This window comes from Danio rerio, chromosome 20 (genome assembly GCF_052040795.2).
Source record: "Danio rerio strain M-AB ecotype USA chromosome 20, GRCz13ab, whole genome shotgun sequence".
Taxonomy (NCBI): Eukaryota; Metazoa; Chordata; class Actinopteri; order Cypriniformes; family Danionidae; genus Danio; species Danio rerio.
In genome coordinates, this window is record NC_141040.1 from 59,442,501 (window position 1) to 59,460,000 (window position 17,500).

General features: G+C 41.3%; 1 protein-coding gene across 9 annotated transcripts in view; it reads left to right on the forward strand.

Moving 5' to 3' along the window:
- Nucleotides 1-17,500, forward strand: part of pak5 (p21 protein (Cdc42/Rac)-activated kinase 5) — an 83,943-nt gene that overhangs the window by 27,650 nt on the left and 38,793 nt on the right. For all 9 annotated transcript variants that reach the window (XR_015945532.1, XR_015945534.1, XR_015945533.1 and 6 more), the window contains 1 exon segment: nt 13,979-14,728. Coding sequence is in view for 6 of the 9 variants with exons in the window: in NM_212962.3 (NP_998127.2) it covers nt 13,979-14,728 (750 nt within the window). In the remaining 3 variants the exon portion in view is untranslated.

A 17,500-nucleotide genomic window follows, 5' to 3' on the forward strand; every position in this document is an offset into this window, starting at 1 on the left:
GCCTCGTCTCAGTTGGCGTTTCTGTGTGGAGTTTGCATGTTCTCCCTGTGTTGGCGTGGGTTTCCTCCGGGTGCTCCGGTTTCCCCCACAGTCCAAACACATGCGGTACAGGTGAATTGGGTTGGCTAAATTGTCCGTAGTGTATGAGTGTGTGTGTGATGTGTGTGTGTGTGTTTCCCAGAGATGGGTTGCGGCTGGAAGGGCATCCGCTGCGTAAAAACTTGCTGGATAAGTTGGCGGTTCATTCCGTTGTGGCGACCCCGGATTAATAAAGGGAATAAGCCGACAAGAAAATGAATGAATGAATGAACATGCAGCTTCGCCATTATGGATGTTATTAATGAAGGTAATGCAGCGATGGCGTTTATTAACGCAGACAGATCATGGCTTCTGCTCCAAACCACTGCTTTAACTCATATCTCAAGGCAAGTTTATTTCTACAGCACATTTCACACACAGCGGCAATGCAAAGCGCTTTACATAAACAGGAATAAAAGAGACACGTATAAGAGAAAAGCAGATGACCTGATTAAAAACAAATAAAACTGATAACATGTGTTAAACAGGTTATAAAAGAATAAGCAAGATACAACAGTGTGACCTGTCGGACGCAGCACAAAGCTCATCCAGTAAAGGCTCAGCTGAACAGATGTGTGTTCAGTCCTGATGTGAATGTGCCTAATGTTGGAGCACATCTGATCATGTCTGGAAGCTGACTCCAGCAGCAGGGGGCGCTGTTAAAGCTGAAAGCTGATTCACCCTGCTCTGACTGAACTCTTGGAGTTTCTAGAGTATTTGATCCTGTAGATCTGAGTGATCTGTTGGGTTTGTGTTCAGTGAGCATATCTGTAATGTATTGAGGTCCATTTAGTGATTTATAGACCAGTATTAATACTCTAAACTCTATTCTGAATGTAACTGGGAGCCAGTGTAGAGACCTGAGGACAGGTGTGATGTGCTCTGATTTTCTGCTTCCAGTCAGAATTCTGGCTGCAGCGTTCTGGATGAGCTGCAACTGTCTGACTGTCTTTTTAGGAAGACCAGTGAGGAGTCCATTACAGTAATCCACCCTGCTGCTGATAAAAGCATGAACAAGTTTCTCTAAATCTTCACTGGAAACAAAGCATCTGATTCTTGCTATGTTTCTGAGATGATAGTATGCTGATTTACTGACTGCTTTGACATGACTACACTGTCAGAGGGTGTCAGTGGGGCTGTAGTCATTAGGCAGTAAGGCTCAGTAGATCTGACTGTCATCAGCAGAGCTGTGTAGGAGATTTGCTTCTTTCTCATTATTTATTCTCCTTATTTCTTTCAGTTTGATGTCAAATAATATAAATGTGTAAAGTTTAAGGTGAAGATGTCCACACATGCAAACTAGCCCATCATTCTGTAGCCGATGAATAAATATAGTGAAATCAGCATAACCGAGTCGTCACGCTTCATTACCCAACCAACATCAGCGTCAGGAAAAAGTCAAATGCTACATGTCTTTAAATAAGAGTAGCTAAATGTGATACAGGTAGATCTTAAAGCATTAATGTAGCAAAACAGAGTCTAGCTGCGTCTCAACTGGCTCACTATACCAGTGACGCCCCCAGAAAATGTTCATAGGGGTGGCCAGAAGAGGCCACACCAAATCTTGGGGTGGCACACTAAAAAAATTAATTCAGTGTAATGTTATATTTTTGTTTCTGGTAAATTAAATAATGTGATTTTAATTCATTTAATTAATTAGTCTTACAATATCGCAATTTATTCCTTGAAATAATTCAGCAAATGTGCAAACCAAATAAAAATCAATATTTAGTTTAAAAACACTTCTCATATAAAGAAATAACTTTTCAGTTATTTTTCACATACATTTATTGTACAGCATACAGTATATGCCACGTCTAAAATTAATTGAGATTAATGAGTTAAATAATAAAACAAACAAGTGAACAAACTGAACAAAAGGCATTACTATATATACACACACTCACTATACAGACCCTAATAATATAATTTATCTATATCCTTTTTTGAGCCACTTTATTAATGCAGCTTTTTCTATTGATGTACCTTAAGGTAAATATTACATAGCCATTACTGTCTATTGAAGGTGTGTGTGTGTGTGTGTGTGTTGTCAACGACGATCAGGGAGGGCAGTGGTGGTTCTAGTTTAGATGACACCCTGGGCGAACCACCCCATAAACCTACCCTCCTTAAATAGTTACATTTATTTTTTTCAATAAATATAAAAATTTACTTATATTTATTCTAAATAAATACAATTAATGTTTCTATTATTACACAATTATCATTCTAAATAAATAACAGACATCAATCCTAAATGTTACTGGAAAACAATGTAATAGAGTGATATGCTAAGATCACTTAGGGAACCTTTTGCATGAATATTAGTTATCAGTTATAGTTTTATCAGCGTGCATGTAAACAACCGGGATTCACACACGAGTGCGTGAGCCGCACGGGAATGCTTTTCTGCGCGCATGTGTCAGTTTGCTTTCACCAGCGTTGTTTCGGTTGCACAGAGAGAACGCGTGCAAAAGATGTGAACGGCCCTTAATGTCTTTATTCTGGGATTGCCACTCTAAGTTAACACACGTGCATAAAGTAAATGGTATCCCAATGCTTTTACTAGGGGATGTTTTTGTTGCACCATCTCCGCGTGCCGCCCCCAACAAGATACTTGCGACGCCGCCCTGGGATTTAGCATATTATAATCCACCACTGGGGAAGAGAGGGACAGTGTATCAGCTACGTTAGTGGCACCAACAATAATTTAGTTGCTGCATGTTATTTATTTATCTATAAAAACATTATGAATTTATATAAGTACATATAAGTTAATAATATCAACAGCAAAACCATATTGGGGTGGCCACAGGGGTGGCCAGAGTTTACCCTTGGGGGCGCCCCTGCACTATACACTGCGCACTCATGCACTATGCACTTACACACTCAACAGCAGAGTGTATGTGTGTGGTGTCGTCCCAAATGGAGCACTAATGTTTTTCTACTAGACGAAAATTCAAACCGTTTCCCTGATGACATTTGACGGTTGCCAAATCAGTGAAATAAATGACCGAACTATCAAATAATACCTGCCGTGAGTATTGCCGCATTCACCATCAGGAGGCGCTATAATCACTCTCATAGGAGAATTTGGCTTTTCGGGGTGAAGCTGTGGTGCAGCGCAGTAGGTAGTGCTGTCGCCTCACAGCAAGAAGGTCGCTGGTTTAAGCCTCGTCTCAGTTAGAATTTCTGTGTGGAGTTTGCATGTTCTCCCTGCATGTGCGTGGGTTACCTCTGGGTGCTCCGGTTTCCCCCACAGTAGTTTTATTCAGATTTTAAAGGGAAATGATGGTTCATGTTAGGCTGTGTGAAGAGTGTGTTGTATAAGTGAGTTGCTTTTTTCGTTATTCGTCCGGTTGGCATTTGTACAAACGCCACCATAAGCCATTAGGCTATTCGGCCAACTCGTTATGTTATTTATTTATTTATTTAGCCTAATTTAATAACTCGCTTTCAGGTTGCATATTAATTTTTAGGGTCACAAGCTACAAGTCAAAATAAAATCCATATGCTTTAGCTGTTAACAGGCCTACAGTATTGACCTTATCCTAGAGTGCGGAGTGCGGCTGTGTTCACGATTATTTCAGAACTTCTGATTCAGTCGCCTGTGGGAGAAATGACTAGGAATAATAAACGGCAGAAAACGGTCAAACTACTCGCTTTACAAACAAATGCTTGCATGACTACACAGACCATGTAGAGTAATGTAATAAGGAAACATCAGTTTGCAACATCAGTCAGCCCACCTGCAGCTCATGCAAGAGGTGGATCCACAGCCAACCACATCCACAGCAGACTGAGAGGTGTGTACTCAGTCTGTGTGTGTATTATGTGTGTGTGTGTGTGTGTGTGTATTATCTGAGTGTGAGCAGCAGATGGCAGCAGAGCTGCTCTAATCACATCTAGTCTCTGTAGCAGTGAGGTGTGTGTTTAGTGTGTGTGTATTATGAGTGTGGGTGTGTGTGTATGTATGAGTGTATGTGTGTGTATTATAAGCATGTGTTTATGTATGTGTGTGTATTTTGAGTGTGTGTGTGAGTGTATACGTACACACACACACATACACTCACACACACACACTCAAAATACACACACATACATAAACACATGCTTATAATACACACACATACACTCATACATACACACACACCCACACTCATAACATGTATGAGTGTATTATGTGTGTGTGTGTGTATCATGAGTGTACATGTGTATGTATGAGTGTATGTGTATTATGGACATGTGTGTGTGGTGTGTTTATTATTGTGTGTATTATTTGTGTGTATTATGAGAGAGCGTGTGTGTATTTTCAGTTTGTGTGTTTAGTGTGAGTGTGTGTATTTCCAGCATGTTTTGCAAGTGTGTGTGTATTACAAGTGTGTAGTATGAGTGTATGTGCGTTTGTGTTTTTAGTTTGTGTGTGTGCGTGCACGTGTGTGTGTGTGTGTATTATGAGTGTGTGTGTGTGTGTGTGTGTATTTTCAGTTTGTGTATTTAATGTGTGTGTGGTTCCTTATTTAAAATGTGTATATATTTAGAGAGTGTGTGTGTTGTGTGTGTGTAAGCAGCAGATGGCAGCAGAGCAGCTCCACTCTCTCTTTTACTGTGATTCTCTCGGATCACACCTCAACAACTCCTCTACACACACACACACACACACACACACACACACACACACACCCTTATGAAGGACAAGATATTTATCTGTTCCTCAGACAGTGTGTGTGTGTGTGTGTGTGTGTGTGTGTGTGTGTGTGTGTTTGTGTGTGTGTGTGTGTGTGTGTGTGTGTATAAACAGATCATGTTATTGATCAGTTATATGCAGGAACACATGAGCATCGTCACTATAGCACTGTCCAACAACATGATTTGTATAGTAGTGTGTGTGAGTGTGTATGCAGTAGTGTGTGTTTAGTAGTGTGTGAGTGTGTATGCAGTAGTGTGTGTAGTAGTGTGTGAGTGTGTATGCAGTAGTGTGTGTTTAGTAGTGTGTGAGTGTGTATGCAGTAGTGTGTGTTTAGTAGTGTGTGAGTGTGTATGCAGTAGTGTGTGTTTAGTAGTGTGGATGTGTGTATGCAGTAGTATGTGTTTAGTAGTGTGTGAGTATGCATATAGTAGTGTGTGTAGTAGTGTGGGTGTGTGTGTGCCGTACTGCTGTATTGTGTAGTGTGATGTCACTGCGGGTGCAGCAGTGTTGCGTCAGCGTTGTGCGATTGGCCGTGTGTGTGTGTGTGTGTGTGTGGCTGCTGGACTGTACTGTAGCGCAGCAGTGTCCGCAGGCTCTGTCATTAATTACGTCCACACACACTTCATTAGGCTGAAGGGTAATGCTGGGCTTATCTGGAGCGTGCGCACCTGTACCTGCAGACGCCGCTGCGGATCTATTACAGCTTATCGGCTCACGGCAGAGCGCTGAAATATAGCTGCTGTCACTGCTGCGCTAGTGCTAACCGGCCCTCACTCACACACACACACACACACACACACTCCAGTCTGACAGAGAGACGACACCTAATTAACCCCACTCACCTCCACACACACACACACACACACACACACACACACACACACACACACACACACACACACACACACACACACACACACACACAGCACATTACTAATATAGATCTGTGTGCTTTTACACTCTGTGTCAGTGCGTGTGTTAAAAGAGTGTGTTAGTCTACAATTGTGTGCTTGAGAGCTTGTTAGAGAAGTGTGTAAGTGTGTGTTTCAGAGTTAGTGTTTGTGTGTGTGTGTGTGTGTGTGTCAGTAGTGTGATAGAGTTTATGTAAGTGTTTGTGTGTTAGACAAGTGTTTTAGTGTGCTTTTCAGAGTTCGTGTTAGTGTGTGTGTGTGTGTGTGTGTGTGTGTGTGTGTGTGTGTGTGTGTGTGTGTGTGTGTTAGAAACCATTTATCAATATCATCGCAATTACATAGCAACACCCTGGTAACCGCCTTGAATACAACAAAAACCTCATGTGATTACTCTGGCAACAGCATTACAACACCCTGGCAACCCCCTAGAAAACCAAAACAACCTCATGTCATTACCCTGGCAACAACATAGTAACACCCTGGCAACCACCTAGAAAACCAAAACAACCTCATGTCATTACCCTGGCAACAACATAGTAACACCCTGGCAACCACCTATTAAACGAAAACAACCTCATGTCATTACCCTGGCAACAACATAGTAACACCCTGGCAACCACCTATTAAACGAAAACAACCTCATGTCATTAACCTGGCAACAACATAGTAACACCCTGGCAACCACCTATTAAACGAAAACAACCTCATGTCATTACCCTGGCAACAACATAGTAACACCCTGGCAACCACCTATTAAACGAAAACAACCTCATGTCATTACCCTGGCAACAACATGGTAACACCCTGGCAACCACCTAGAAAACCAAAACAACCTCATGTCATTACCCTGGCAACAACATGGTAACACCCTGGCAACCACCTAGAAAACCAAAACAACCTCATGTCATTACCCTGGCAACAACATAGCAACATCCTGGCAATCAAAAGTCAAAACAATCTCATACTATTACCCTGGCAACAGCATAGTAGCCTCCTGGCAACCACCTAGAAAACCAAAACAACCTCATGTCATTACCTTGGCAACCACATAGCAACACCCTGTCATCCACCTAGAAAACACTAACGACAACTTAGCAACCCCATGGCAACCGGCTGTTTTGATAATGAGATGCGTCAGTGGCGTCGCTCTGCAGCGGTCAGTGGTTCAGTCAGTGTTCTCCTTCTGCCGGTGTGCTGGGCTGTTTAGTTCCCGTGTGTTCTGGGTCGTGGGTTATCTGGAAGCCGTTGCCGGTTGTCCTTCAGGTCCTGTACTGCAGTGTCAGATGAATGAGGCCACAGAGAGTCAGGTCAAGAGCACAGTGTGCTGTACTGTAGTGAACACGGTAGAGTCTGCTGCAGGAGTACAGTAGCACACACACTCCTCACACCACTGCGCATCATCATCATCCTCATCATCATCATCATCATCACTGCACTGCTGCTCTTATTAACTCATCATTGATCAGCGAGAGGACGAGGACTCCTCTATTGTAGCCTGCAGAAGCGTCGCTGTGAGGGTGTGAAGGTGTTTCTAGCTGTGTTTCCATTCAGAGATGTCAGTTAGACACAAACTAATACTGAATAGATCATCAGTGAGTGGAGGAGCGTCTCCATCAGTGCTGCACAGTAGAGCATCTCCTCCTCAGCTCCTGCACAGATCTGACTGAGAGCAGTGGGGTCTGCTGCACTGTGGGGATTCTCCACTAATAAATGAGACTGAACACCAAGACCAAACGCAGTGAACACGGTGAATGTGGAGGCTTCTGGAGGAGTGAGACGAGAGCGCAGACACATGATCAAGACAGTTCTGGAGGGAATAATAATAATAGATGAAGAATACTGAAGCACTGTGATGCAGACTGACGGAGGCCTTTTACAATCAGCACAACAACATTTCACATCTGCAACTGTGGAGAGCTGCAGACCAACATTACTGACGCAAACACACACACACACACACACACACACACACACACACACACATTTATATCTGTCAGATCATCTGATCAGCACACACACACTGATGAAGTGCAGAGGTCACTCACTACAGCTGATCACAGCACAGTTTATCTGCAGTTATTATTAGCAGATGACCAGCTTCTCCTACTCGGTGTACTCAGGATGCTTCAGTGTTTCGGGTTAAAGGCACACATCACCTAACATGAGTTTCTGTATTCTGCTGAACACAATACTCTGAAGAATGCTGCTCAAAAGCAGCTCTTGACATCAATAGTAGGAGCAGAATGACTCCAGCATTCTTCAGAGTATCTCCCTTTGTGTTCAACAGAAGACAGAACCCCACTGGTGCGCTGAGTAAAGGAGCAGAGAATGCGTCTCTTCCAGTCACGACTCCTCTGCCGTCTGCTGCTGTAGAGATGCTCACGCTAGTGAAGGGGCGTTGGGGAAACCCTCCCACTGTGTGTGTGTGTGTGTGTGTGTGTTTGGCAGTGTGTGTGTTCAGTACAATGCCAGTGTATTTGTATAGCGCTGTTTCACAATCATTATTGTTTCAGAGAAGCTCTACAGAGATGCAGATTACAAAACCAGGAAGCTGAAGGTTATTATATGGCCAGACGGTATCTGTGGATGTTTTTTGCTATTTCTGCTGAGATTTTTGGTAAAAATCTGCGGATTTCTGCTGAATTATTTTGGAAGTATCCTAACTAAAACCCTAAATAAATAAACAATTAAATCTTTTAAAGTTTTATTTAATGTTTAAAACGCAAATCCAATTACATCCACTTTATTTGGCAAACAAAGCAAGTCTCTGATATAACATCTCTACTGAAAGACAGAGAATATGACTGTACACACGGCACTGTACATAAATCACATGAACATCAGTCAATAAAATTAGTGAAAATAGTTTAAAAACTGAATAAATATAGATCTACACTCATTTACTCAAGTAAAAAACAGAGTTAATGATGGACTAAACATCTGCAGAAACTCACAGATTCCGTGTGGACTTAGTTATTAGTGACAATAAGTGTATTAGTTACTGATAACTCTAATGAATTACTTAATATATATAAGCACAGTTATCCTTCAGTTGTACAGTGTACAGGTGATGTGTGTGTATGTTTAATGAAGTGTGTTTGTGTAGTGAGTGTGTGTGTTGTCCTTGATGGCTGGCATCATCTCATCACTGCTCTTAGATCGCATCACTGGCACTGCACAATCTCCAGAGCCTCGGCATTATCAGGAAGACTATTCCAGAGTTCAGGAGCCATAAATGAGAAGGCTCGACCTCCTTTAGTGGACTCTGCTGTTCTGGGAGTTTAGAGATCTTTAAGAGCGGGTTGGGTTGTAGCGAGACAGAAGCTGGGTCAGATAAGCAGGAGCTGGGTTATTCACAGCTTTATAGGTAAGAAGCAATAATTGATGATCAATACTGAACTGAACAGCAGCCGGTGTCAGGAGGAGAACACTGGGGGGATGTGGACATATCTGCTGGAGCTGCTGAGAACTGCAGATTCACTGACTGAAGCTTATTAATAGAGGATGCTGGACCACCAGAGCATTACAGTCGTCTCATCTAGAGCTCATACAAGCATCAGCTCGCTTTACTGAGTCTGAGATGGAGAGCATTCTTCATAACTTAGCGATATCTCTCAGATGAAGGAAGACAGTTTCTCTGACGTAAGAGATCTGATGTTCAGCTGCTGTCTAATATGACACCCAGATCTTTTATAGTAGCGCTAACGCTAACTCTGTATCCTCTAATTGTAGAGTTGTGAGATCTGCTGTGTACAGGATTTAGGCCCAATAAGTAATAATTCTGTTCTGTCAGAGTTTAAGAGAAGGAAATTGTTGGTCATCCAGTCTTGAACATCTCTAATACACTCAGTTAGTTTAGACAGTTCAGACGTCTCGTCAGGTTTAGTTGAAGTATATAATTGAGTATCATCTGCATAGCACACTGTTAGACCTTACCGGGCGTTTTTACAGTAGAATACTGGCAACACTGTTGCCAGTTACTCACTGTAAAAGTTTGGTTACAGTAAGTAACTGGCAACAGTGTTGCCATTTAATTACTGTAACTGAAACATTACAGTGAGTGGCTGGCAACAGTGTTGCCAGTTATTTACTGTAGCTGAACCAATACAGTGAGTAGCTGGCAACAGTGTTGCCAGTTATTTACTGTAACTGAACCATTACAGTGAGTGGCTGGCAACAGTGTTGCCAGTTAATTACTGTAATAGAGCAGTAGTGGTAACTAACTGGAAACTGTGTACAGTTAATTACTTTACTGTAGGGTTACAACTCACAGCATTATACTGCATACACATTAATAGTATGTCATAGTCTTACTAAAATTAATTAGTATTCTTACATGTTATTAAAAATAGAAGGCATACAAATTTAGACAAATGCATTTTATTGTTTTGGCAGCAAACAAATATACAACAGAAAATGTATAACAAAATTAAGAAATCAGCAGATATAAATATCATCTTACATATTACAGGTCTGTACAGTAAGGCTGCGGTCACACTAACGTTTGAGCATGCACAATTCTATCATACGGCACTGCGAAAAGTAGTGGGATTAAACAAAATAATTAGAGATTGAAAAAGCAAGCGACTGGTCCATAGTTTAAATTTTTGTTCAGACAGGTCATGTTTTGATCTTTGATTGGTCTCAAGCAATGATGTGATTTCGCAGGTCAGAGAACTCCAAGCTTGAACTTTCCAATGCTGCGAACAGTGAAATTTTTCGCATGAGCTAGCATTCCAGATCTGAAGCATTCACATGCGTATGAATGGAAGTCTAGAGGAAGAAAAGTGCAGTGTGACTGGGACTTTAAGCTGTAACTCTAATTGAACACACCTGATCAAACTAATTAAGGCTTGTTAGAAATCTACAGGTAATGTTGAAGCAGGGTGGAAGCTAAACTCTGCTGCGCTGCAGTCCTCCAGGAATTTGGAGTTTGACCCCCATGGTATATAGCATATTTTTAAAGCAACTGCCAACATTTATCACAATCACATATCAAATAAAAAAATGCACGCATGCACACACACACACACACACACACACACACACACACACACACACACACACACACACACACACACACACACACAGAAAGTGCTGCAGTAAAATGTGTTTCTCTCTCCTCAATGCTGACCATGCAAAAGAAAAAAAAAAACTAAACAGCAAAAAACACAAAATATTTATTTTATTTTTTTAAAGTTTCAAATAATTAAAAAATAAGCATATGAAAAGAACACACACATACTCTCTCTCTCTCTCTCTCTCTCTCTCTCTCTCTCTCTCTCTATATATATATATATATATAGAAACATGTTTGTCAAACACAGGCAGATACTGTGTCAATTCTTAATAAAAAGTTTAAAATAATTATAAAAAACAAAAATAAAGTCTGCAACACCGAAAATCCAAAGGATCCAATCTTTCATTGTTATAATTATTATCTACTTTAAAATCTCATGACCACAAACTTTTCTATTGTTTCTAATATAAATTCATAGGTGGAAACACAGCTCTGAAAAATACTTAGCAACAAACTCACAACCTGGGACCGGACAGTGGAGCTTTTGTGTGTGGATAGTTATTTGTATCATATTTTTTGTGATTCCCTGTGATGATTTCTGTGCACATGTTACCTTACTGAGGTGATGGAATTTATTGTTTTTTATGTGCATAAACTTTTAGCATCTGTACAGTATTGCAATATGCAATACCCAATAAATAAATATACTTAAAGCGAGGAGAGGCTAACTAGCTAACAATGTAGCTTTCAAGTACACAGTTCAAGATAACAACAATATAACTTAAAACACAGCCTTATTTTAGAAACCCTCAAAAACATTTGAACACATTTTACTTACTCATTGTAGATTCTTATTTAAAGCCTAAAACATATCAGACTCAACATCTGAATTGATGGACAGAGAATAGAGCACACTCAGCAGTAAACAAATCAAACACCTGATTCCCTTAAAGGGCCAGCATTTTCTGAAAACTCTTTCTAACACCTTTGTGTTTAGAATGAGACAACCTGTGGGAGTCTGGTGAGGCCTAAATCATTGTCTTCTGCCTTTAAAATGCACATCTCTATAAACAGCAACATAAAGCATCAGAGTAAATGGGACAGTAATGGTTGAACAGTAATTTGCCATTTATGGTCACAGTACAAGTAAATTACTGTAATTTATCCTTTGCATTACACAATTTTATACAAACTCTACTCCTTTTACAGTAAAACACTGTTTCCTTTCATTACAGCAAAACACTGACTATTTTGCAGTTATTTACTGCATAATCTACAGGGTAAGAGTGCAGTTAAGCTTTAACCCTAATTAAACACACCTGATCAAACTAAATCTAAAGGTAGTGTGTTGAAGCAGGGCTGGAACTAAATTATGCTAGGCTGCGGCCCTCTAGTAGTTTGACACCCCTGGAGCATAGCATATTTTCAAAGCAACTGCCTACATTTGTCACAATTATGCACATATTGTTTAATTAAAACAATTAAAATATGCAAACTTCATCCGTAGGAAAAAAAAATGATAATAATTAATCTGATCCTCATGTCGTTCCAAATCTGTAGTAATAATAAAAAACACAAAAAATTACATGATTTATATTTTTTTTTAGGAAAGCCTTCTTACTATACTGTTAATGCCACTTTTACTTACTTTAATTGAAGTTTTCCAAACAAATTCATTGAGTCTCTGCAAACATGTATGTACGTGCTGTTTAAGATATATTTTTTTAAATAACACATTTTTACTAGTCATTTACGTAGCAAAATACTAATATTCAGTTGAAATTGCAAATTAAAAGCTGAACTATAGGTTAAATTAGGCAAATTAGACTAATTATAGAAACGTAAACAAAGTTATAAGAATTATTATGACAATTTCTTTGCTCTGTGTGAATATTTTTGCCTTTAAATGCATTTCATCCATATCTTATGCTTAGCTTTTAATGATCTTTGTGGCATTGGTTGACTCCTGATACTCAATGTTAAAACATAAAAGAAAACAAAGAAAACACATGGCTGCAGTGAAATTCAGCTTATCATCAATGCAATGTCCCACTCTCCCCTCAATACTGACCATTCACATATCAAAACTGAACAGTAAATATATATATATATATATATATATATATATATATATATATATATATATATATATATATATATATATATATATATATATATAAAATTATAAAATAAAAATAAATAGCAACATAAATCATCAGAGTAGATGGGGCAGTAATGGTTGATCAGTAATTTACCATTTATTATGACAGTAAATATCTGTAATGGGTACATAGAGTAAATTACTGTGATTTATTCTTTGCACTACAGAATTTCATACAAATCCTGCTTCTTTTACTGTAAAATACTGTTTCCTTTCATTACAGCTAAACACTGGCTATTTTACAGTTATTTACTGAATAATCTACAGTAAGGGTTAACAGTGCAGTGAAAGCTGATCCCATGTCTTCTAATAATGTCTCTCAGTGGCAGCATGTAGATTGTAAACAGCAAAGAGCCTAAAACTGATCCTTGAGGCACCCCATACTGCACTGGGCTGACTGGTGGAGGCGTCCATTAATATCCACACACTGGTAACGGTCATAATGGTTATGACTTAAACCATTGTAGAGCCTGTCCCTGGACACCTGTAGAATATAAGCGGTTTATGAGGATATTGTGGTCAATGGTGTCAAATGCCGCACTGAGATCGAGTAAAACTAATAGCGAGACGCACCCTCGGTCAGCAGCTAAGAGTAAATCATTGGTTATTTTCACTAATGCGGTTTCTGTACTGTGATGAGCCCTGAAACCTGACTGAAACACTTCAAAAACATTGTGTTTATATATATGTGTGTGTGTGTGTGTGTGTGTGTGTGTTTGGCTGTTTGTATATTTAGCTATGTGTCAGGTTTTCGCCCCACATGTGTCTGATAAAGTGCTGTCAGATATCGAAAGAACACTGGATGTTGCTCCATTTCTGTTCTCATATGATCTGTTGAAGCTGGATCACGTGACTGGTGTGCATGCCGGAGTTTATTCTGTAAATGTGTTTCCGTCGTTCTTTATGCAGATGAAACGTTTGACTCAGTTATGTGCATCAGTTTTTAATGCGCATTTTCAAAATCTATGTGCATCTTAGCATTTCCATCCAGGGTGTTTATGCGATGTTCCAAAATGTGCATACATCTCTGTGGATGGAGACGCAGCCAGTGTGTGTATATCTCCTCCTCCAGCAGTCCTGATCTTCTTCTCTCTCTCTCTCTGTGTGTGTGTGTTCAGACTATCGTGCGGGGCAGCAGAGCACCCAGAGACGCCTCCATCAACGGCCTGCTGGAGGAGTTCGACAGCATCTCGGTGTCACGCTCCAACTCTTTGCGCAGGGAAAGTCCGGCGGCAGCGGCAGCAGCGGCGGGCAGCAGAGCGCAGAACGGCTTTGGGCAGTATGGCCGCTACTCCTGCGATCTGGACAGTGGAGTGTGTGTGGAGGCGGAGTGGCAGCGCTCCTCACTGCGGCAAAACGGACACCCCGGCCTTGGCCCCGGCCCCATCCGTAGCCCCTTCTACCCCGACGCCATGCCGCAGAAGGCCTCGGAGTGGGCCAGGCTGCCGCCGGATTACCATGCGTACCTGGAGAGCCGGACACAGCTCTGCGGGGAGGGGCCGGTGGGCCGGCGGGACTACCGCGCATCTTTGGGCGGCTCCAGCCTGGACTACAGGGACGCTCCGCTGGGCACGCCGTCCCGCCTGTCACTCCGCAGCGATCACACCAGCTGTCCAGATGCAGACTGGGGCTTCGGTGAGCTCCACAAGCGGCCCAAATCTTCCTACGGCAGCCACGGCAGTCCTCAGCCGGCGCTCCGGCAGCGCTCACGGTCCGGCTCGGGTCTGCAGGAGCCCAGCAGCAGCAGCGGCAGCAGCGGCGCTCCCTACAGCATCAGTGCGCTCTCTGCAGCACCACCGCAGGGCTCCTACAGCTCTTACACCTACCCCAGACTCTCCGAAAACACCTCCGCTATGATCATCGGCAAGGTAAAGATCAATCACTAATCGGGGTATTGATTTTACAGGTGGAGTGTGTGCAGAACAGTCCCCCAACATCTAACTGAAATCACACAAGGAGATAAACAATAAATGACCATGAGTATGGATCATAACTGTGATGACCGCACCAAACCTGCAGACCACACCGGTCAATTAGCAAAGACTGCTGGTCAAAATTTATTTGGGTTTACTGAAATAACATACAGCAGTGGTCCTCAACCCCCGGGCCAGGGACTGGTACCAGTCCATTAAGGGTGGAGCCGAACCCGAATACGGTATTCGGAAAGGCACGAATAGCGTGTTTTTACGAATACTTGATTCGAACAAATACTTGAAAAATTATTTGTATTCGGGAGCAAGAAAAACACTATATCAAAAAGCAGCGTTTCCTCATGAGACCACAGTGCATGCCCGCGTGAGTGAGTGAGTGAGTGAGAGAGAGAGAGAGAGAGAGAGAGAGAGAGAGAGAGAGAGAGAGAGAGAGAGTGAGTGAGTGAGAGAGAGAGAGAGAGAGAGAGAAAGAAAGACACACGCTCAGTGCAAAACGCGCCAAAGCCCGAAACTGAAAGCGAGACGTGACTTTTAAGGGGCTGTTTGATATGGATTTATTAATCATTCTTACTGTTCAGTGATCGTAAACTGCCGTAGTTTATTAAAGACGCAACCCCTCACTGCACGTCAGCTGCGCGCCTTCAGCAGACCTCCTCATTCCAGCAGCACGAGAGCTTTATGATTGTTTATGAGCGCCAAAAGTGGCGGATCTGTCCGGTAAAATATCTGACTGTGTGTCACCGTATCCCTAAGGACTGTTTGGCGAAATATTTGACTGCATGTCACTGCATAACAAACCACTGAAAGGATATAACTAGAGAAATCTCCACTGTGCCACTGTGCGTATGGCAAGCCGTTTTAGCATTTAAACCTTGTTGAGACTATCCATAAATATATTTAGAGATATCTCTAATTATATTTTGACTTGTCATAATTATAATTCAGATTGGAAATATCTGCAAATATATTATGACTGACTAGTCATATTCCTCCATTGACTTCCATTGAAAAATATTTGCAGATATCTCTAAATAAACAAACAAACTTTGTGTCTTTTTTTGTGGCAGGCAGATGACAATAGCAGGGCTGTATCTTTTAGTAATATATAGAATACTTTTGTTCTGCCAGATCTCCCAGGCAGGGTTTTATTTAGATTTATTTAGTTAATATTAGTTTTTGGAATTCTGTCCATTGGAAAAAAGTTCTTTCAGAAGAAGAACAGTTTTTTGAAGTATTATTTGTTTTTATTCTGTCTATTCAGTGACTTCAACAAGAATGGTGGTGGTGGGGTTCATAATATTCACAATGGTATTTTATTAGTTGTTGGTTTAACCATGGATGAGATAATGGCTTCTATGTTATTTTCTTTTCAATGACATTTCTTATCACATGTTCAAAAACAACAGCCAATATTGCATATCTATAATTTATATAATGGGTATAATTAAACAATACTTTCACTATAACGTAAATTAGAAGTGTAATAGAAAAAATATATATTTTTGCGCCATTTTGAATTTTACTCGAATACAAATACAAATACAAATACAAATACTTTTCCCCCTCAACAAATACAAATACAAATACCGGCTGCTCCGCACATCCCTACAGTCCATAGATCAATTGGTACCAGGCCGCACAAGAAATCATTATTTATCTCTGTGTTATTTATTATCTGCAATGGATCCGCAACCCATTAGTCAAAACAAATCAGGTGAATGCAGCATATCTGTGCAGGCAGATCAACTGCTGGAGATTGCAGATGACGGTGGCCTTATAGGGGCGGTTCGTATATCGCATCTCTTCTAGAGTTCCTGCAGGTTCGTTATTCCCAGCGGAGGTGTGCAGCCTGTGTGTGCAAGCGGCGTGACGGCTGACTTTCACCTGGCGCCGTGTTGCGCACCTCATGAAATGACGAGGCTTTTGTACTTAGTGCGTTTGCACAGGCTTGACGCGCACGCGCCTTACAGACGCACACACTGAATGAAGAGCACCGCGAGTCACGTGACAAGAACTGAGCGATCAGCTCCAGCTTGTAAAGATCATACACATTTCGGCAGACTAGTTATCTGACAAACACAGAACACCCAAACACTGCTGTGCTTTGTCATTTCTCTTTAGAAATAAAACTTGTATAGTAGTGACATTAATGTTGATGGTTGCCTAGCAACCTACAAATCCCCCAGTTCCGTGGTAAAATTTTAGAACCATTGATCGGTCCGCGGTGATGAAAAGGTGGAGGACCATGGGGGAAACCCACGTGAGCACAGGGAAAACGTGTAAACTCTGCATGGAAACATTGACTGGCTTGGTAAAGACTAGAACCAGTGACGTTCTTGCTGTGAGGCAACAGTGCTAACCACTGGGCCACCGTGCCACCCATCTATGAAAGGAGGAGGAGGAGTAGTACAGGTGGAAGGGAGGATTCTTCTAAATGAAGATGGCTGTGATATGGAGCTCAGGGTGTTTATAGTGGCTTAGGAATCGTCTGATTGGTCAATCATAGATTGAATAATGCGGGATCGGCTGTGGTCAATCATAAGCAGGTGATGCTCTTGACGTTAGTTTATAGATAAACTTCACTTCCTACAGCATTTCCTCATGTTAACGTTAACTAATGGAAATACAGTCATTCATTGTGGTGACTCGAGAAAGCCACATACTGTTATACTACATACACGTCATATTCCTCTTCTGAGACTGATTTCT